General features: G+C 40.3%; 1 protein-coding gene across 8 annotated transcripts in view; it reads left to right on the forward strand.

Moving 5' to 3' along the window:
- Window positions 1-24,158, forward strand: part of LOC139468327 (unconventional myosin-XV-like) — a 159,419-nt gene that overhangs the window by 48,021 nt on the left and 87,240 nt on the right. For all 8 annotated transcript variants that reach the window (XM_071250222.1, XM_071250219.1, XM_071250225.1 and 5 more), the window contains exons 3-5: window positions 795-888; window positions 11,225-11,288; window positions 22,153-22,262. In XM_071250222.1, the coding sequence (XP_071106323.1) occupies window positions 827-888; window positions 11,225-11,288; window positions 22,153-22,262 (236 nt within the window). In that variant the 5' untranslated portion in view covers window positions 795-826. The remainder of the gene's footprint in view (window positions 1-794; window positions 889-11,224; window positions 11,289-22,152; window positions 22,263-24,158) is intronic.

Below are 24,158 nucleotides of genomic sequence, written 5' to 3' on the forward strand. Positions count from 1 at the left end.
ACTCAGTAATATGTAAGAAGTTAATGAAGATTTCATTGTCTAAACGTGTTAAATGTTGGGTATTTTAACCAGGATTATTAATCAGGAACCAAAAATCCTTCAGGGTTTGTATAATTAATTGGCTATGTAATGCAACTTGAGGAAGCCAGATGGTGTAAGTGTTAGCTTGTCACATCCAAGATTTAAGTGTTTATCCCAGCACATGTTTGAAGGCCATTCTTAGAGTCTGATGCCGTAGCAACTATACTCCCTCAGAAACATCAGGATTTATCCAGGTTTCCATACTAAGTGCCCTTGGCAGGCAAATTTGGAAAAACAATATTTGGTTAAAAGTTTGAATTTTTAAAATAATTTATATTTCAGAGGTATTCCATTGCAGTCAATGCAATAATGTTAACCTAAACTATAAATCTTCTTCCACTTTATTTGTCCTGTTATCAGTGAAGTCACCATGACAACGTCATAACATTAGTTACATCTAGAACAGCATGAATTGGGAATGTTCAATTCCAATTTTGGAATTTTTACTGACACTTGCTGCAGACTTGGGGATGAAAATCTAGAAAAATCCTTGAACATCCCCACTACTGCAGCCATGGTCCATATTAGTAGAAGCACAGCAGGACCTAGATACACAAGTTGGACAGTCAGGATTTGCCGAGAGGGTGAAGTCTGAACCAAGCAAACCGGTAGAGACCCCAAAAGACCAGTCAAAGTTGTGTTTTAGAAAATCAAATTGTTCAGTACACCGAATCAATTTCTTCAGACTAAGTGACCTTTGACCTTTATTTCAGGTGACGAGGGAGCCCAGGCAAAGCAGACCAAGATGTCCTTTGCGGTGCGGGTGAGCGAGGCGGAGGATGGGGTGGAGGACATGATCAAACTGAGGTAAACTCCATCAATACATCAATACATCAGTCAATCAATACATCAGTCAATCAATACATCAATACATCAGTCAATCAATACATCAATACATCAGTCACAACGCATCCACTCTTGTTCCAGCAGGCATAAGACAAGATTGTCTGCCAGCATTTACTAGAGGTGAAGTGTTCATCGGCAAGAGGAGGGAACTAAATGTTTCCTAGTTACTAGAAGAATAAAAAACATGCCTTTATGATTAGGGTTGAATATGGAGCAGACAAGCCCGTATTCAGATGTCTGATAATCCTTGTAAATCCATCAGAGATACATCTGAATTAAAATTCCTCCATCTTTCAGCTCAGGCACGGCTGTAACCACCCATTAACTGGTGGGGTAGTGGTTAAAGCATTTGCTAGTCACACCGAAGACCTGGGTTTGATTCCCCACATGGGAAGCACATTTCTGGTGTCGCCCATCATGATCATTGCTGGAATATTCCTAAAAGCGGCTTAAACCATACTCACTCACCCAAATCATGGCCCACTCTTAATTAGAATCAGACTAAATCACAGGGCAGGAAGCAATGAGCAGGGACCACTTGCACAAAGCGATCTTAGCGCTAAGGTGATGGTAACTTCCATACTTTAACATAGGCTACGATAGTCGTAGTGCTAAGATCGCTTTGTGCAAGTTGGTCCTGGAACAGGATATGTTCAGATTAAATTGGACATCTCACCACATCGGTGTGTCAAGAATAGCTGATGAAGCTGTGTATATCCTACATACTGATCTCTCCTCCTACAGCACTGCTACTCTAGCCTAGATCACCTGCTGCTAGCTACACAGCTATCAAACAGGTATTTCTGTGATCCCCAGGGGATCACGTTGTCAGACAGCGAGGGCAGTACCTGTTGTACTGGTGACCCCCGAGACACACATGACCTCTGCTGTCTGCACAATAGTGGCTTTCTAAATCAGAAAGGTTTTGGTAATTGAATGGCTTTGAATGCTAAATTCAGGCCAGTGTATGAATATTAACAGTAAAGACACTCTAAACTTTTCAAAAATGACATTTTGAGAAATCAAGCATGAAGCTTTGTGGTGTTGGATGGGTTCTAACAGTATATATGTTCATTCGTCACCACTCGCCCCTTTCCATAACCTACATGAAGACTCATCCCCCTATCGATGAATGTTATGTGCAAAAATATGACAAACCAATCAGACTGCGTGTATGACTTCAGGCAAAGAACTCCTCAGGAATAATTTTTAAATTTACACATGACTTGCATCTACAAATATACCTAACAGACAGCTAAATGTGTTCAAACATGCTATATAATACCGTGAGTCCTGATGTGTTTTGGATTGCATCTGGAAAATATATATATGGAGAAAATATACCTGAATCATTACACAATGATTTGGCAATTCTTTTAGCTGTGGTCTTTGCGCTTAGACAGAACTCAGTTGCCCCAAATGGAACAAAATGGCACGAGAGGGGCATGAGTTGCTATTCAGCTTGTCCCAGAATAACAAGGGAGGTGGTCACTTTTAGCTATGCTCGTTTGAGCTTAGGCGGAACCCAGTTGCCCCAAATGGAACAAAATGGCACGAGAGGGGCATGAGTCGATATTCAGCTTGTCCCAGAATAACACGAGTTGGTCACGAATGTGTATATGTTATGGATTGAAAAGAGGAATAATCTAAAACACTCGATATATAAGACAAAGTTGTACAAGTTGGGAAGAGACAAGCCCTGACTGATAAATACACCATTTACTTAAACTTTTCGACTATCTAACCTCCTTATCTCAAAGGGTTTCTCTGGTTAGGTCATGGGACTCAGCAACTTCAGATCTGAAAGATGTGAGTTAATCTTGCACCAGAGGCTAATGTCACTAGCCTCAGGTCTGCTGGAGGGTGTTGTGCTGGCAGGTTATGGGCAAATGACAGGATTAGCTAGATCTTCTTATAAAGACATCAAAAGAACCTTTGGTCTCAACTTAATATTTGTTAGGAGTCCCTTCTTCAAGCGTGTCAAACATGCATTGTGTCCCGTCCTTTAGCAGGACCCTGAAATGTCGGACAGTTGGCCAGTCAAGGGGAATGTTCAGTCAGTTGGAAGCGTGAATCGTGTAGCCGTGTAAATGCATGAATGTGTGTGTGTCTGTGTTGGTAATCTGCCATGTAAGGTGGGTGGCTGGGTTGGGGGTGTGTAGCGCTAGTCTCATCATCATATCTGCCTTGTGCCAGACACGATGGTCCGTGTCATTCTGACTTGTACGCAGTGGGTATGAATAGTCCCTGGTGTCAAATGGGACACAGTCACAGTACTAAGCCATTCACATCTATAACATAGATCTGCTGGTTATAACATAGAGCCATTCGCCACAATGACATGGGTCTGTGAAGGTTATAAAATGTTCTATATATTTTGTAACATGGAGACATTCACTTAAAACATATGGGTCTAAGTAGGCAAAAGTTGTTATAAAACATAGATCTATATAGATTGTAACATGGAGCCATTCACTTAAAAAATATGGGTCTAACTAGGCTATAGTTGTTATAAAACATAGATCTATATGGATTATGACATGGAGCCATTCAGTACTAAAATATGGGTCTAAGTAGGCTATGGCTGTTATATAACATAGATCTGTATGCATTATAACATGGAGCCATTCATCACTAAAAATGGGCATATGTAGACGATTATTATATAACATATTTAAAGGTTATAGCCATCTAAACTAGACCAATGTTGGTTATAATTGTTTTATAACAAATCTATAAAGGTTATAGCTGTTATATAACAGATCTATAAAAGTTGTAACTATCTAAACTAGACCAATGTAGGCTATGGCTGTTATATCACATAGATCTTTTTTGGTTATGACTGTTATATAACATATCTCTAAAGGTCATAGCTATCTGAAATAGACTTGTTACATGTAACAGATATATGTAGGCCTGTTATATCATATATTTATGTTTACTATAACTCACTATTACAAGGAATATAAGAAGTTTTTATCCATTAAAAAGTGTCCTGTATGTTTATGTTCTTCCAACTTCTAAATGCCTGTCAAAGACTTTAGACTAAAGCTGTTGTGTAATGTAGATATATGTAGACTATGGATGTTATATAACATAGATATATGTAGGCTTTAACTTTTAGAGAGCCGTTCTCTTTGAAAAAAACATAGATTAGTGTTGGCATTGACTGTAGAGAGTGTTGAATGAAATACCTTGACCTGTGGCATGGGCACGGTATTTTCCACACATGTACTGAAGCATGAAGTCATGATGGCTCATCTCACCTGAAATATTTTGTTTGCACAACCTCAGTCTTGTCCCGGCTGCCTCAACTGATCTGTAATAGATGCTGGTAGATATCAAGTTGCTGAACATTGTGTAGCAAGCCAACCAACCCCAAACTTATTTCTTTTAACGTCACTTGACATCTTAATATATTTTGTATTTGAAAAAGAAATACGACTGCTGAAAAATGGGATATTTTATCAGGTGGCCTTCATATGGGGGCACCTACTGTTGGCTGATCTGGCATATCGGTGTCGACTAGCATATAGTCCTTGAAATAAAGTTATGGATAGGGTTAAAATATCCATAATCCATAATTCCATGAGGGAGTGGAATGGAACACTTATTTTATTAAATGTAGTGAACAAAAAAAGATATTTTTATGAAATTGTGTGGTCAGACTTCGCTACCCATAATATCACCAAAACTATGTATGATCCCTAACTGTTTAGTATATATGTTCTGGGGTCTGTGAGGGAGACAGTATTGGTGCAGTGTATGGGGATTCTCCCCACTGTCCAGTATCCACTGCTGAGCTCAGTTTACACAGTTTACGGTAGAGGTTTGTTTGAGGCAGGATGGTGAGAGTGACTGATCAGTTTTCTGTAATATTCACTCGTAAAGATCCGTGTACAATAGGTCTTCAGCACTCATGCTTGCCGTAAAAGGCGACTAACAGGATTGGGTTTTCAGGCTCGCCGACTTGATTGATTCATGTCATCGTATCCGAATTGTGTAGATCGATGCCCATGATGTTAATCACTGGACTGTCTGGTCCAGAGTCAATTCTTTACAGACCGCAGTCATGTAGCTAGATTTTTTCAGAGTGCAGCATTAAACAACAAACAAACAGTAATGTCATCTTGGTGTCTGTGTCTGGAATCTGTGTCAGTTGTCGAAAGTGGAAAAGGTTAAATATCCCTGGCTTGATTTTTGTCTTTTAATTACAGTGTAGTCTATCCCACAGAATATATTGATAATGTTGTGTCTTTTAAATGGGGCATTATTCTATGGTATCTCTGTGACTGTCTCCTGGGAAGTACTTCTTCAGTGAACTCGTTATGGGGCAAGTTTTAGGTTCAAAGATAGGAATCCAGATCAAATATATCTGAAGCACTTATGGATCTGCTGTCTGTGAGGTGTGCTATTGTCCCAGCTATGGAATGTACTTAATGCAGTGCCCAGGGTATTTCACCAGTGGGAGGTGGTGAAGTGTGTCCACATCTACCCATGTAGTGATTAACATACCGGTCCTGCTCCAGGGCAAATAGCTGCTGTGGTGGTACGCTGGACAAACTGGCTTGATGCTCTACCTTCAAGCTCTCACTTTTTCTAATTCATGAAAATATTTCTTGAGTATGTTAACATCAGAATAAAAGTATGACTAAAGTTTAGTTAGAGGGTATTATCTCATTAATCATTCTGTAAAGTTATAGATCTTTTAAAAAAATTCCCTTCAAATCAGGCGGGGTAATTGGTGGGACATGGAGGTGGGGTTATACGGTACATCAGTGATCTACAACTGCACATGATATCAACCCGGGGTAGTATAATCCCCTTGGCTTTGTGCCAGGGCTATCTCCAAAAGGAGCCATTGTGTGTTTCCCCGATCTCATTTCAGAGGTATTGTTGTCCTAGCGGGTCAGGAAAGTGATCAAATTATGGTCACTTCTTTTGAAAAAGCTTTTATAACTTGTTTCCTTTTCATCAAAATATCAGTTGATAAAAGAACAATGCGACAATTTACTTGTAACTTTCAGTAATGGTAGATATTGTTGACGTCTGCTCACAGCTTCTAAACAAACAACATCGTGGGCAGACAGGTCTCCTCTTACATGTCATAACTGACCGGTCATTTGTATCTGTATCTATTTACATATGGCATGTGGGCTATATGGGTTAACACTAGGGCTGCAACGAATGCACTATGAGGCGAATACGATTCGTATCACGAATATAGGGTAAAAATACAAATATTTATTCACGAATACAATAACAAGTCAGCAGTTGATGTATTATTTGTTATATTCAGTGAAAAATAAAAACATGAATTATTCGACATGGTTGGTTAATTATAAATATATTATACATTCACATACTCCACTTATCCAGGTACTAGTATCTGCTCAAATACAACAAATACCAGTGACCACCATACTATCAAATTAAATATATCAGTGTTGTCTTTAAAGAAATCTATGCATGTAATATGTTCTTATTGATATTTTTAGGTACAGGGTATGTTAATGCACATGACTGCATATTTGTAAATATTTGATTCTAGTGACCACGAATAACGAATTCAATTCATGAAATTCACCGAATACGCGAGTGAATCGTTAGAGGCCTAGTTAACACATGAACGTATTGCAGGAGACGTAGATTAAGACCCCACTGGCAGATGGAGTGATCGAGATCAGTCCTGACATTTTAGTTCACCTTAAAACCTAAAAATACACAGTAGTCATGTCATATTTTGGTAGAAGTCACCCTGACATTGATCCGCCAGCTGTCCTGATAGAAGCGATGCATGCACTGTCCACTGCCATGTTCATCATTCGAAGGTGGCAGTTGGTCCAGGTGGAAAGAGGACGAAGGTGCTGCAACTTGCTGTGCAGAGTTGTGTCCCTTAGCTTCAAAGTTTGGGCTTTACATCCCAGAGTCACCAAGTTATGTCTGTTGGTTTGGTAGAACCATACATTGCCCTTTGGTTTCATAAAATATGTACAACCCACAACACTTTTGGCTTGTCAGGTGATCAAAGACTCGTGCGTCTGGTCAGTACATCATGTACACCCACGCTCCTTCTTTACCCATACCTGGACAGTTAGGTTGTTGGGCACTAACTGGTCAAGGTATCAAGCATGCCATCATCCTAAATATTTATTCGTGGAACATGCACTTGTTTGGGTTAGATCTGTATAATGCTTACAAAAAGTTACTGTAATCCTGGTCCATCTGAGCCATGATGGGCCTCAAAGATTTGTTATGTGGTGTTATAATAAATTAGTTTCCTTTTTCAAAAAGCATGAGGAATTAGCGTCAACTTGTCCACTTATGATCACTAAATCCATAGATTCCTGCATAAACAGCGAAGTGCTCAGCCACTCGATGAAGATTCATGGTACTTCCTGTTCGCGGTAATTTGGGTGAGTGAGTGAGTTGGGTTTAGCGCTATTTGGGTATTCCAGTATTATCACAGTGTGTCAAATTAATGTGGGAGGAAAGCCCTAAGTGATGCATGTCTCATACTTTACCTAAGAGCACAGCAAATTGCAGCACCTTAGATGACTGGGCACCCAAGCCCCCTGTACTTCTGCTTGGTGGAGGGGCAGTTGGGTAGCCGAGTGGTTAAAGTGTGTGCTCATCATGACGAAGACCCGGGTTCGGTTCCCACATGGGTACTATGTGTGAAGCCCATTTTTGGTGTCCCCGTCGTGATATTGCTGGAATATTTCTAAAAGCATATACTCACTTTGCTTGAGTGGAGGTTGGAAGTCAGATTGAACTGAACTGTAGTACTTTTTTTACACTCCATCTGACAATCAGTTTTATCGTTTCTCTTTATCTTTTGATTTTTTTCCAGCTGAGTTTTATCTTTTATTGAAAATGAGGCCTCTTATATCACACTGTGACAGAGTGGACTACGGCAAAGCCGTAAATGTTGAAGTATGTGATCAGAAAAAAACATTGTGCCTTTTTATTCTGCATGACTATGGGCTTATCATGGCAGGTATTCTATTTACAGAGAAGTAAAAAGTGTTTTCTTGCTTTGATGCGATTTGCAGATCATTTAAGACTTGGTAATGTGAATACTCTATATAAATAGTGCTGTATAAATCATTTGATTGAAAGAAGTGTGTATGTCCAAATCATTTGTAATATCCAAGGGTAGTAAAGTACATTAAGTGCATGAATAATTCAGGAAAACATGTGTTGACACAAGGTGACCGTACTACTTCAAGCCGAGGTCAAATACACAGTTTGATGACGATCATGAGTTCTTACATTTTCATACAAGGAGAAGTCATTGGGTTGAGAGGTTTCGCTCAGCTTTTCAACAATTAATGTGATCGGTTGGTCAGGCTCGGTAACTTGGTTGACGCATGTCATCATATCCCAATAGCGTAGATCAATGCTCATGATGTCAATAACTGGATTGTCTGGTCCAGACTCGGATTATTTACAGACCTCTGTCACATAGCTGGAATATTGCTGCGTGAAACAACAAACAACAAACAAATAGTTGTTTCTACCAGGTTTTCAGCTGTCCTGAAGCTAGGGAAATGAAATAATTTTTATCCAATTTCTAGCGTGTATGAGTGAGTATGATTGTATGCCACTTGGATTAATATTCCAGCAACATCCCCACTAAGCAGAAGATTATACCCTCCACCTATTCCCAACATCGCTCTAGTTACAAAGATCTTCCTTCAACTACATTGTGTCCAAAACTTATTAGTATTCAGATTGTTTTATCTCCAAATAAGAATTTAATGCCATATTATCCTTCATAACTGGGCTGGATTGTGAAACAGATTCTCGAAGAATCTAATCTACGGCTTATGGAATGTGTGTCTGTTTATGAAACAGCAAAGGGAGGTAAGGAATAGCGACGTAGTTAAGTATTTGGCTTTGTTTGGTTTTTATAACTAGTATACTCCCACAATTTTCCATTGATCTTCCAAGCCAGAATATAGTACACAAATATTCTCAATAGTCGGTAATCATTCATGGAAATACCATGGCTTGGATCCAGGGGTGTTTCTGAGAAACACTCATGTACGACCACACCTTTCTATTTGAGTCTGTGTAGGCAACGCACCCAACCCATGCTGCTTCATGTGTGGGACTAGTTTAACATGGATTGGGTCACACTAGGTTACACACAACGTCACGCAGCAGTCAATGTTGCCGACACAAGAGGCAATCACATGACACAATTAGCTGTTTTGCGATACAGTCCCCGTCGAGACCCCTGCTAAACATCACACCCCATGGATCAATATGGTTGCTTTAACCTTAGGGAGGAGAAGCAAGAAGTGACGAGTTAAAAGAAATGTCAAACTTGTTCTTTGGGACGATGATGAACGTTGTTGATATTTACCACATCGATGGCGTATAACAACCATATTTCCTGATTCATGTTTGTATATGTGTGTATCAACAGTCTACCTGACAAAAGACCAGTTTGTCACAATTCCACCTTGATATCATTTCCCTGATGTCAGGTTAAAAAAATTCTTATCAAATAATTTGTTTTTGTTTAGGCTTTGATTCCACCTCGTTTTATGTATACATATTTTGAATACAAACATGCTGTCTAGTGAAACAATGTTTAATTACATTGCTCTTGTTAAACATTATGCGTTTGTTTGTTCCTTTTATATTTGTACTTGGAACTTCTTATAATTTCTGTTAAATTTAGCCTGTTGTGTTTGAATATAAATAGTTTTTATAGTTTCTCTGCAACAAACATCCACCACGAGGAAGTGACCCTCCATATTTTCCTTCATAACATGATCATGGGGGGTTGGGTAGCCTAGTGGTTAAAGCGTTCCCTCGTCATACCCGAAGGCCCCGAGTTCGATTCCCCACATGGGTACAAATGTGTGAAGCCCATCTTTGGTGTCCTCTGCAGTGATATTGCTTGAATATTGCTAAAGAGGCTTAAAAACATACTTTCTCACTCACAGTTATCTCCAGCTTTGGATGATAAAATCATGTGTTGAATTAGTGACATCTTATTTGTCATTATTTTAGCGAGAGTAATTTAAAAGAAAATGGCCGCCCACCCCACAGCACCAACCACACCCAAACTTTGGGTACACCCCTGTCTGTACATCTTAACACATGTCTACCTGAGTATCCTATGTTTGACCCAGAACTGTGTACTTCCTAAACTAGGTGACTCATTCAACAGTTCTCAATGGGAATATGTCTCTCTTTGAAAACCTCCCTCTGTGGATATTCACACATATTCATTCTGGGACAGTAGATACAAGCACAGTATGACGGCCATGTCTTTGCACTGTGTGTACATAGTCTCCAAGACCACTGATTGGCTGGTTACATGTTGAGTATTCACCTTATTAACACCCCAGTACATTCTCCACAATAACGCAGGCTGAAAACTGTACCCTGGGATATAGACACAGTCTCAGCCATGTTTTTCCTTCTTCAATGGATGAGTTAACAAAGGCCATATGAAAAGAAATTTAATATATCTTATGACCTTCAAGTAAAGATACACACAGAATTTCTGCTTATTGTGTGTGTATTTACATATGTTCGATAGTATATCAATTGAAGGACAGTCGTCCAAAGTCCACACATGGCTGCAAATAGCTTCAAAACATGTAGAAAGTTTCCATCCACAATAACCCAGGTGGCGCTGTCGTCTAAGGTGCGTCACCTCGCTGTGCAGAGTTGCATCCCTTGGGTACACCAGAAAACCAGATCGTGGGTTTGAATCCCGGTTTCGACCAAATTATATTTCCAGGTTTCTGAACACCATATCTGGTGAGTTTCATCAAAGTGGTAAATGTATAAGGCCTGCGCCACTTAGGGCTTTCCTCACACATCAAGCTGACACACCATGACATTACTGAAATATTGTTAAAAGCTGTGGTTATAAATCCAACTTACTCACTCACCCACCCACTAATAAAGGGGCGGTCGGGTAGCCTCGTGGTCGAAGTGTTCGTTCGTCACGCCTAAGACCCGGGTTCAATTCCCGACATGGGTAAAATGTGTGAAGCCCATTTCTGGTGTCCCCCGCTGTGATATTCCTGGAATGTTGCTAAAAGCGTTAAACCATACTCACTCACTCACGCACTCACCCACTAATAAAAATGGTAGTCCTAGGACCACCATGTTTCTTGTAGTATCAGTGTGTTACTGGTTTGCCGGCTATGTAAATGTGTCACATGTTGTAATGACAGGTACAACTGTTTATGGCAACTATGTGTTAGTTGTTTGTCTGATACATCAATAGTTCTTGTTTGACCAGCTGTTGTTTACGTTGCAGTGACCTGAATGAGGACACCATCTTGAAGAACCTCAAAGTCAGATATGGCAAAGACAAAATCTATGTGAGTATACCAGAGTTGGTTGTGTGTTACTATATGAACTTTGCTGTTTTTGCTCACTGATGGAATATAACAATTATGACAATAAACCACTTAAAGAATAAAGGAGTCCACAGAACAGCTTCAAATACATGACATCATGTTTTAGTTTTCAAAAGGGTGGGGTCCAGACCCCTGGACCCCCTTCTGGATCCACCTTCTGGATCTGCCTTCTGGGCCCGCCTTCTGGATCCGCCTTCCAGACCCCTGGACCCCCTTCTGGATCCACCTTCTGGATCTGCCTTCTGGGCCCGCCTTCTGGATCCGCCTTCTGGGTCCGCCTTCTGGGTCCGCCTTCTGGGTCCGCCTTCTGGATCCGCCTTCTGGGTCCGCCTTCTGGGTCCGCCTTCTGGGTCCGCCTTCTGGATCCGCCTATGAATTGTGATATCTTAATTACATAATACTATTCAAGATACAAGTGTGAACATTGTCATGATGCCTCACAAACCAATGTTCGCTCAAACATCCTGTCTTAAACAGAAAAGGTAGTATCCTTTTGTAGGGTTAGCGGGAAATTTTATTTTATTAAAGAAAAAACTTACCCACATAGAGAGGCCTTACTTTCTTGGGCTATATAGTAACTAGGAAACTGCAGATATAATTAACATAGAAATATCAGTAGCAGCATTACCTAAGCTGTTTTCATCCTGGTCATACCATTGGATCCAATCTGATATTCTTGAGATAGTAAGAATGAAAAATGTTTTTGGCCCCTGATAGAGCTCTATAAGTGAATGACCGCCTCCACGGTCTAGTGGTAGAGCGTCCGCCTGGAGAGCGGAAGGTCGGGGGTTTGATCCCCGGCCCAGTCATACCAAAATACGTTAAAAGATGGTACTTATTGTTACCCTGTCTGGCGCTCAGCATTTAGGGGAGTCAGTATACTGTGTCTGAGTGGGATATTCATGTTAAACTGCGGCATGGTATCTCAGTGAGCTAGCACTATAAATCGGCATCAGTCCGGACTAGTACAAGCAGCCACACAAATACACACACATACATGCACGTCGCTTTATAAGTGCAATAATCTTGGACGCGACGTTAAACCCCATTTCACCTCACCTCACCTCTACAAGTGAACTCTCTTTGGTTTAAAGAAGCGTATACAGTAATGAACGTCCTCAGTACCGTGGTGTGAATGATGAGTTAATCAACTGAGAGAGAGCATTACCCATTTCCCCAAAGGGACCATGTCAATCTGAGACACTGAGACAGGTGTACACACTGACAAGCCAAGCATTTCCATGGCGATAGATGACAGGTGACTGTTCTGATTGTCCATTATTGCTTTATTACGTGTGTGATCGCAGATGCCAGGCCTTGTCAGGGAGAGAGTGCAGCCGTGTAGAAACACAATCTGTCTGTTTTATGTGGCCTGTCAGGGGTTGGAAGGCTGTGGGGAGAGGCAGCCATGGGTGAGATCATGGTGGAATTTAGGGGTGGTGGGGGTGGACTGGTGTATACGACGTCATCTTTTCCTGTAAAAGAATGAAAGAATGTTCTTGTCATGGTGTGTGTAAAAACCCATGGGTAATTTCTTCTAGAGAGTCTCAGTGTCCTTCACAAGTGATTTGTTCAATGTGTTGAATTTAAAAGAAAACACATTCCTGTTAAATTTCAAATCCAGTCCCCTTAACCATCTGAAAACAGAGTGTAGTTCAATTATTCTTGACTATAAGTCTTTATGTTTAAAAATGAAATTTATCGAAAGTTGTTGTGACCCTGCATCTCTGGCCACTATGTTAACACTACCACTAGCTTTATATGGCATGGACAGGTTTTATTTGTTTTTTGTTTTTTTGTGGTGTTGGTACATACAGTACTATGTAAACAGTCATCTATCTGCAACACACCTTACAATACCATAGAACAAGGTGGAGCCAAAACAAGCAGCTATACAACTGCATCTACACTGATTGCTGAATACAATCTACTCCAAAACAAGCAGCTATACAACTGCATCTACACTGATTGCTGAATACAATCTACTCCAAAACAAGCAGCTATACAACTGCATCTACACTGATTGCTGAATACAATCTACTCCAAACCAAGCAGCTATACAACTGCATCTACACTGATTGCTGAATACAATCTACTCCAAAACAAGCAGCTATACAACTGCATCTACACTGATTGCTGAATACAATCTACTCCAAAACAATCAGCTATACAACTGCATCTACACTGATTGCTGAATACAATCTACTCCAAAACAAGCAGCTATACAACTGCATCTACACTGATTGCTGAATACAATCTACTCCAAAACAAGCAGCTATACAACTGCATCTACACTGATTGCTGAATACAATCTGCTCCAAACCAAGCAGCTATACAACTGCATCTACACTGATTGCTGAATACAATCTACTCCAAAACAATCAGCTATACAACTGCATCTACACTGATTGCTGAATACAATCTACTCCAAAACAATCAGCTATACAACTGCATCTACACTGATTGCTGAATACAATCTACACCAAAACAAGCAGCGATACAATTGCATCTACACTGATTGCTGAATACAATCTACTCCAAAACAAGAAGCGATACAACTGCATCTACACTGATTGCTGAATACAATCTACTCCAAAACAAGCAGCGATACAACTGCATCTACACTGATTGCGGAATACAATCTACTCCAAAACAAGCAGCTATACAACTGCATCTACACTGATTGCTGAATACAATCTACTCCAAAACAAGCAGCTATACAACTGCATCTACACTGATTGCTGAATACAATCTACTCCAGTCAAATATGGTGGCTGACTTTAGAGAGTAGAAATAGAATCAGCTTTGCTCAAAGATTATCAAGTAGGTAGATTTATGAAGATCACAACAATTTGTTGAAAGTATTGTACATAATGTCATCCCTGAAAGACTGCCTCCATGGTCTAGTGGAAAGAATGTCTACCCAGAGAGCAGAAGGTGGTTCAATGCACATCCCCATCATACCAAAAGTCGTTTAAAGATGGCACTCGGCATTAAGGGTCAGAACAAGGACTGGTTGGCTCGGAGTCAGTATACTGTGTCTGAGTGGGTATTCATGTTAAACTGAGGCATGGAATCTCAGTCGGCTAGCACTATAAAACTTTAGTCCGAACTAGTACAAGCGGCCACATACACAGGCAAGCATGCATGCACATGGATGAAAAGGTGCAATAATCTGGAACATAACTCATCTAATCTCATCTTCTCCATGAACACTGACTGCATATAGGGACATTTGATACAGGAAGTGTGTATATTTGTAGAGAGCCGGGTGTTGTGAGGCGGTAACATACCTGCCAGGCATCTGACCGTGACCCAAGGTCGCAGTTCAACCTTTAACATCGGCAGCCATTATGGTTGTGTCACGCGGGATTATCTTCCCTGAGACTTGATCCTGCAACATGCTTGACGTGTTGTCATATAATGACAGTCATTACCCGGATATGTTTTTTACATGAACTTTAAAAGTATGAAAAAAATTCTTTAAAATGTCACATCAGTTTAACTACCAAGACTTTGTGAGCCTGTTCGGTATTTCATCATGATTACTGATTGATACTACAGGAGTTAGAGTCACTGCTGTAAAATGCATGGATAAGAGAGACATTACAATCATACAACTCACAAGAAAATCTTAAGCTAGGCTTGTGTACATAGTAGAAATGACACCATTAAGTCTCTTTTTATTTGTTGGAGTACAAATATTTTGGCTTATATTTCAATGGAGGTGGTCGAAAAAAAAGAAAAAAAGACTTCAACTTACAGATTAGTACTGCTGCTAATGAATGAAAGACAAACAAGTTCTGGTATAGCAGGATACTGAATGATTATTGATTGGATTGTTTTGTTAGAAAGATTTTTATACATATTATTTATCATTTCTCAGAACGGGGATGATAGAATCTTATGTGTGTTTTCATTTCACCTAATTGACAGTCAGATCAAAATCTTTTTGTTAAAAGTATTTTTTTTCTAATTTCTGACCAACAGTTATAGATTGTAATGTTAATCACATTTTTACATCTTTATGTGGGTTGAATTGCAGAAGAAACTTAGAAAATTGAAAAAATTTAATTGAATACTATAACTCTGCGTGCAAATAACAACAAATAATTGTGAAATGAAACTAGATCTAATTAGTTTTGAATTCTACAAAATTTTTGCCGTCAACATGTTATCATGATCATTTGTTTTTGAATTTAATGATTGAAAGCATTTCTCTCAATTGTTTTACAAAATTTAAACGTAGGTAAAAAAACAGTGTTCTAGACAACTGCCTATGTATTTTAAACTATACTTACACAAGCTGTATTTGTGATATAAATATTCAGATAGTTGAGACTTGGGAACTCTGTACACATGTGTTCCGACACACTGACCACGACTGATGGACATGGCTGCCATAATCAGCTCTGACAGAGGGCCACACTGGATGACAATAAGGACTAGTTGATAGGGAATCACTACTTTGTAACACATCTTTCCAGTTCTGTATAAAGGGGGACCTAGCTGTGGCTGACAGTCATGACAGGGAGCTCATCACCAGGGATGAGGGTGTAGGGCAGTGAGATTGTCATGCAGAACACAGTACAAGCAGGAGACAGGTGATGTGGCTGCACCTCATAAACTAAGTCCACAGATTTAATGGAATCTATCGCCACAATATTTATGATCCTATGGACCAGCTAACCTTGAACTATTCAACAGCAGTGTATGGTCACAGAGAGATGATAGAAAGGATTTTTTCCTTCACTTCAATAGCTTCTTGAGCCACAAGATTCAAGTCAATCGTTATTGCCAATTTCATGCAAACATTTAATATAGAAATTACGGTCAAATGTATGTAAGTTAATCCATGATCAGCAATACTCAGGCTACATAACAACGTTTCATAACTTATCAAGTCTGGTCAGACAAACCAGTGGCTGACAACATGAGCAAGGATCCATGCTGTCAGGGCTTGATGACACCCATTCCATCCCGACCAAGCAATCCTCATCTTGCAGGGGCAAGAGAGTTAACAGACAAAACAGTCCAGTTCCCAAGGGAGTTAACTGACTATAAAATCCAGTTCCCACCCTTGCCGAACTAGGCTGGAATTTCAGAGTTACGTATTGGCTGGACTAATGAGTCTATGCATAGTCCAATAAAAATCATGTACTGAATTTGACATCTGCTTCGTTCCTTGGCGTGCAGCTTTCAGTTTATTGCAAAATTTCCAAAGCATGTGTACTGACAACAGGGTGTCATTAGATATTTTCCAAATCTTTTCATGTTTTTAATCAAGGTGCTCAAGTGATTGATCAGATCATCTTGACTGGGCACAGTCTTTTTCTGTGAAGCAAATGCAAGTGATATGATGGGTGGAATCTGATTGGTCAATAGGAGGGATGGAGAAGAAACTCATAACAACCACTGGTGGCACTACAGTCAAGCCACAAAATTTCAGGCTAGATCACCAAGGGTAGAAACTGGATTTTTATACAGTCAGTTAACTCCCTTACGTCGGGAAGATGCCCAATCCTTATTTGTTCAGCTGTAAGGACAATCATGTCATGACAAGTTAATAGAACTCTAGGTGTCTATGTAACATGATGTTATGATGTAACATGTGCATCACTGTGTGTTCACTGTGCAGTCAGACAAGAATATAAGTTGTCAAGAAGTTAGTGCAATAGTCACATTTACATATTCAATTTCGAACTTGATGACTCCAGTGAACAACCTTGACACAGCACTCCGAGTTGAAACAAGTGCATCTGTTCATGAGTCACAAACAGTGCATTGCCCTCTCGAAGACAATTATGACATGTCTTCGATTCTCATTAGAATGCAGATTGTTGAACATAAGGCCTGTATTCTCTCCTTGGTGGTCGGACACGGGGATATTTGGTCATGTATTTTTCATTACATCTTTGGAGACGGCAGTGTCACCTGGTACATGTTTGCACTGGTCTCAGTGCCTTGTCAGCTATATGTGTAGCCATTGTAGGATAACAAGTACATGGAGGCATCAAAGAAATACAGGACTTAATTGAGTGTATATATATATATGTACATACAATCAAGTGAATAATGCATGTTATTGTGGATTGGGCTGATGTTATAGTTGTTGTTCTCATTATACAAGGTCAAACTTTATGTAAATAATTTTCTGTAAATATTTTTCACACTAGACGTCAAAGCTATGAGGTTGCATGGCTAAAAGTTAGAATCCATGTAATGCTGTGTTGTAAGGATGGTGTTGACCACCAATCATATGTAGTGAGTTGTGTTACAATCAGTCAAATTGGACCTCCAACATGAACACACACACTTATCTTCTCCCATGGTCAAACACCCAAAATCTCCACTTATTATTTTGTTGTTGTTGTTTAGAGCCACTCTCAGCAATATTCCAGCTATGTGATGGCAGTCTGTAAATAATTGAGTCTGGACTAGACAATCCAGTTATTGACATCATAAGCATCGATCAACACAATTGGGATACGATGACGTGCATCAACCAAGTCAGTGAGCCTGACCACCCGATCCCGTTAGTTGCCTCTTACGACAAGAATAGCCTTTTTTCAGCAAGCATGGGTTGCTGAAGACCTATTCTACCCTGGATCTTCACGGCAGGAACTGATAAAAAAAGAAACTTCAAAGTCTATCAAAATAATCAAAAATATTATTTCACTACATGCATGGGGTGGTCGGGTAGCCTAGTGGTTAAAGCGTTCGCTCGTCATGCCAAAGACACGGGTTCGATTCCCGACATGGGTACAATGTGTGAAGCCCATTTCTGGTGTCCCCAGCCGTGATATTGCTGGAATATTGCTAAAAGCGGCGTTAAACCATACTCACTCACTCACTCACTCACTCACTCATTACATTCACAGGGTGAGAGAGAACATTGTTAAAAGAATAGTGTTATCAAAAGAAATTGTTTGATATCAGTGGCATATGATGACTGGAGAGTTACCAGAGACCAGCAGTTTAAGAGATCTTATCTTGGCACATGGTTTTGTTGGGCCAGAAAGGTTTGTCGGAATTGTCTTCACATGTGTGTATCTCACCAGGGGGTAAGTGCTTCAAAATGACATTGGTATCAAGTTCTTATTTAGGCCTGGAAAGATGGGGAAAAAACCCAATGTACAACTTTGCGTTGCCAGGATTTGCTGTGACCTTAATTGAATGTTTGTCAAACTGAAGTATTAGAGTCTGTCCCTGCTCTAGTTGTCCTGGTAAAACAGCTGTTGAACATTGTAATGGGGTCAAGTACAACACACTGACTGTCTGGGGTGGTGCATATGTCTGTTGTATCAACAGCAGTACAGCTACCTGGTGTTCACCGAGTCAGGCCAGACACAAGGGTTCCATGTACCATCCTGCATGAGATTCCAGAACAGAATAGGTCCCCAGTACACCATCCTGCATGAGATTCCAGAACAGAATAGGTCCCCAGTACACCATCCCGCATGAGATTCCAGAACAGAATAGGTCCCAAGTACACCATCCTGCATGAGATTCCAGAACAGAATAGGTCCCCAGTACACCATCCTGCATGAGATTCCAGAACAGAATAGGTCCCCAGTACACCATCCTGCGTGGGATTCCAGAACAGAATAGGTCCCAAGTACACCATCCTGCGTGGGATTCCAGAACAGAATAGGTCCCCAGTACACCATCCTGCATGGGATGCCAGAACAGAATAGGTCCCAAGTACACCATCCTGCGTGGGATTCCAGAACAGAATAGGTCCCCAGTACACCATCCTGCATGGGATTCCAGAACAGAATAGGTCCCAAGTACACCATCCTGCGTGGGATTCCAGAACAGAATAGGTCCCCAGTACACCATCCTGCATGGGATTCCAGAACAGAATAGTTCCCCAGTACACCATCCTGCATGGGATGCCAGAACAGAATAGGTCCCCAGTATCCTGCATTGGATTTCACAGCAGAATAGGTTGACGTTTTAATAAATGATTTTAAGATTTGGTGGTGTGGCCATGGCTTTGGTTAATCTGTCCCAAGCTTCATCGTTGACTTCACTTCACCATTTACAGATCATTGAATATTACTGACTCTGGCATAAAACAACATCGCTTCATAATGCATGCCCACCAAGTGGCAGTGTGCTCAATCAACTGCGAAACATAATTGATTATTTATTTACAATTCCTCTTGGACGTAATCCAGATCTGTGTTTGTGTTACCTGCTCCGACCTCCACGTCATCGTCCAGTGGGTGGAGCATCCTCCAAGTGGGATCAGCATCTCACTGTATACACAATGTGAAGGGGTCACCTGCCCCTGCTGGAGATATTGACTTAATCATTGTCTGCTGGAGTCCTATTGTTTATAGTGGGCCTGGATAATTGTCTGTAAATGCTACATGGTATTTCAATTAGCGTATCAGGCTGTTTAGGAGGATAATAAAAGGGCAGTGTTTAATTTCCTGGAATGTACCTGAGAATTACTTCAGTGCTGTAGATCCCATGGTGTTGATGTTATTGAGATCAGATGATGTTGATGTTATGGATTAAAGATAACACTCCTAGGGAATTATGGGTCATAATCCCCTCACAGGAGTTATAGCACCTGAATACCTCTGTGCTCTGTACATACAGGCTGGGGAGCAATCCAGGATTTCACGCCATGGGAATAATGCCGCTTCATGATGCCTTCAAGTTTTTATTCGTTATTCAGTACAGATGTAGGCCACTAGCCCATGGTACATTATCGGATACAGTCATTTTAGTCACATTCTGTAAATTGGAATAATAAATATAGGATTTTAACATGAAATATGAGATGAAAGATTCTGCTTGAATAGTCAGGGTGGCTCCGGGTACTCAACCACCTATGACCCGACTCTACCCTGACACCATCTGTAGGTCTCAAGAGTTGGGTACAAAATGTCTGATTGGGAATTGATTTATTGGAGCCCTGGCAAAAACTAATTAAATACACATAAACCAATCTGATCATGCATACTCGTAAGTTGACTGAAGCTTTATTTTTACTCGAACTTAAAAAGTCAGAAGGAATGCGTACATAATCTGAAAGAAATACGAACATTAGCAATTTATAGCGTAAGTGTTTATATTGTCATTAAACAATATATCATGTGGCTAACAATGGGTCCGGGTAGTTGTGTGGGTACCCAGGTCCTACTCGGGATGCACCAAACACGAGTTACCAAGTTACCGAGTTACCCAAGTTACCCGTTTCAGCCCTATTAAAGAGTATGTCCTTATATAAATGTTAGGTCCTTTTCTCAAAGATGTGAATAGCTCCAAACTTTGGATGCTGCACAAAGCAAACATTCACCCTCACAAAGAGCAACCTTAGTGCAGCATACCCCTCTAGTATAGTGACTGCCATTGTGGTCTAGCGGTAGAGCATCCGCCCAGAGAGTGGAAGGTGTCGGGTTCGATCTCCTGATGAGTCGTACCAAAAGACATTTAGAGTGGGTACTTGTTGTTAACCTGTGTGGCGCTTGGCATTATGGGGCTAAAACAAGGGCTAGGTGGCTCGGAGTCAGTATATCTGAGTGGGGTAGTCATGTTAAAATGTGGCATGGTATCTCAGTGGGCTAGATTAATAAACTATAAATCGGCATCAGTCCGGACTAGTACAGGCAGCCACACATCCACACTAGTGTGAATGCACGTCGCTATATAAGTGCAATAAACATGGACGGGACGTTAAACCCCATTTCACCTCACCTCACCTCACATCATCTCTAGTTTAGCACAGATGTTGGTATCTTTTGAAACTTTCTTCATAAGCAAGTTATCTTGTAATATTCCCTCCCAGACAAAGTAGCGTATGATTGTCAGTTCAAGAGTACTGTTGATGTCTTTCAATGATGCTACCATCACATTTGCATTTGTTTTGTCAACTCATGATGTCCACTCATTGGGATCTTTGTTTTCTCCAGCTAGTGTGGAAAATAGGGACTGCAGCTGCTGTTATCTTGGTGTTATCCGACAAACATTGTAGTTATCGGTATTTGTCTCTCCTCATGATGGACAAATAGTGCCACAGCATTTCTCTCTCAGAAAGATGTGAATATGTCAGCCACTGTTAGTTCTCCACATCACTGCTGTGTATTGCTCATTGAGGGGCCTGGACAGTCCTATACAGATGTTAAACCTTCCTTATATAGACACTTTTGTCTGATCAGGAAGTGATTTTTGAAGAAATAGTTTATGGATCCATCTAACCTTAAAGAGTAAAAAAGTGAAAAAAAATAGTTAAAACCAAACAAATTGTGCCTCAAATGCTGTAAGATTCAAAACAAACAATACCTGTGTGTTATTTATCTGATGAAGGAGCAAGAGGTAGCTCTGAAACGTTGTGACGAAGAATAAAAGAAGTTGCTTTCTATAAAATGTTACCACTTCATATCAATGAAAGACAGGGGCAGTCGGGTAGCCTAGTGGTTAAAGCATTCGCTCATCACGCCGAAGACCTGGGTTTGATACCCGACATGTGTACAATGTGTGAAGCCCATTTCTGGTGGCCCCCGCCGTGATATTGCTGGAATATTGCTAAAAGTAAAACCATACTCGCTTACTCACCTAATGATAGGCGAACTTACATTATGTCATTAGAACATTCCATACACAACAGTTCAAGTTGTGCAGTGGTAACAAAATCATACCGGCATACATCCTAAAGGCTTGAATTGGTAGGGTTGTAGATGTTTAAATGTCTTTGGAGACTTTAGACATCCATTATGCAAGGAGTAAAATGTATCAGAGGTAGCTAGGGGTAAAAGCCCCTCTGTCCCTCCCTCACTCGCTGACTCAATGACTCCATGTTGTGTTTCAGACCTATGTGGGGAGTATCCTGGTCGCGGTCAACCCTTACCGGATGTTCAGCATCTACGGCTTGGACATGGTCAAGAAGTACGAAGGACAAGCTCTCGGAGCCCTCCCACCGTGAGTATAAACTTTACTACAATAACCATGGTAACATACTATCAATGATCCTGAATTACACCCTGCCATGAGATATGAGACAACATACCAAGTCTGGCGTCAGTATCCCCTTCACATATCGCAGCACGACAGGGTCTTAAGTCCTCAAGCTGGTAAAAGGACATGAGAATAGGGACCCACTGAGTATAGTCCATTTTTGACCATGTTGGCCTGGTTTGATGTCACACCCAAGTGACACAGGCTGTCAATATCAAACACCAGTTACACTTCTCTGGATACTCCTCAGGGAGTTGAGAGTGGATACTGTTTGAGCACTCATCTGTTGAATAGGCTGATAATTCTATGCATGATGAACATGCATTGAGTGGAAATAGCTCTGTATATATTATTAATATCATATCAAACATATATCATATCATATCATATCATATCATATCATATCATATCATATCATATCATATCATATCATATCATCTGTGATATAATATAATATAATATAATATAATATAATATAATATAATATAATATAATATAATATAATATAATATAATATGTATAGATGATATATCATTTAAGAGAGTGTGAGACACATTGACTGGCGGAGAATGTTGGTCATGAATCAAGTGCCTGTCACATTGGACCCCTACCCTAGGCTTTATAGCAGTTTTATTTCCTAGTAGTGTTCCCATAAGTCTAACAGATAATAAACTGTCATTGGCTTTGCATCATAAAGATTGTTATAGACCTCATTATTTTGTATTGTGCCTATTATGTAGTGGATACAGTATCCGAATTGAGAATGAACAGGCATATATATTTCTGATCTAAAATCTATCTATCAAGGAAGTTCCTACATTCAAATACTATCATACCAAGATCTGAAAGAGTCCAGGACCCTCTTAATGTCTAACACTGTTGGGGGTGGGGTTAAAGTGGTCGCTCATCATGCCAAATGACTGGTTTGGATTCCCAACATGGGCACAATCTGTGCCGATATTGGCTGTCCCCTGCATGCTATTGCAGGAATATTGCTAAAAACAGCATAAAACAGCATAGTCACTCACTCACTCTAAAACTAGGATACATGAAGCCCATGAAGAAAAATGGTTTGGCTGCACCAAAGATTTTTTTTGAAACAGGCAACAATGGAGCTACAGTACCTCGGTAGCAAAGCCAATGATAGTTGGTTTAGTGTAGACAGTGAGAACTCGTCACCATTTCGTCAAAGAAAACGGAGAACGTCAAATCTTCAACTTTTTAAATTCCATAAAAAATGTCATTGCCTCTTAATGTTTGCTGGAGAATTTGTGTAATGTGTAAGACGAGGGACATCAGTGGTAGAGACATGTTGGGAAATACTGCAACAATGCTGGACTAGACCAGCCACACTGAAACAGTAACTGTTGATGAGCGACAAACGCTGGGGGATTAACTGTGTTGTGCGAACATTGCTAAATAACACGCGTGCCACAAGGAGGCATTGAAACCAGTTTACACTTCCAAATGTTGAACAAATTTACACTTACAAACAAGTTCAAGTGAAGTTGGTTATGTTTGTTTGCATGGATGGGGCAAGTTTAGCCTAACAATCCGTCCTCTCACTTGCTGATGTTGTCCGTGAGATTACGGAGAGACATGTAGCAAATACGCCATTAGCAAGTTCAGTTTTTACCTCCCTCGGCCATCTTTCTGTCCTCCCTTTCATGTGAGCTCGGGACGCCTCTCTTTGACCACGCTGAGTCAAGGGTTAAATCAAATTAAAGTTGCAGGCAGTCTATAGATTTCTTCCCAAAAGCTTAGACCTAGTTGGGAGGGAAATATTATGTCAGACTCTTTGCTTTCTTTTGCTGTATACTTTAGTTAAAAAACTCCCTGAAAGAAAACTTTCTAAGACCC

Source organism: Haliotis cracherodii, unplaced genomic scaffold (genome assembly GCF_022045235.1).
Source record: "Haliotis cracherodii isolate W230 unplaced genomic scaffold, xgHalCrac1.p SCAF_2, whole genome shotgun sequence".
In the NCBI taxonomy this organism is placed as follows: domain Eukaryota; kingdom Metazoa; phylum Mollusca; class Gastropoda; order Lepetellida; family Haliotidae; genus Haliotis; species Haliotis cracherodii.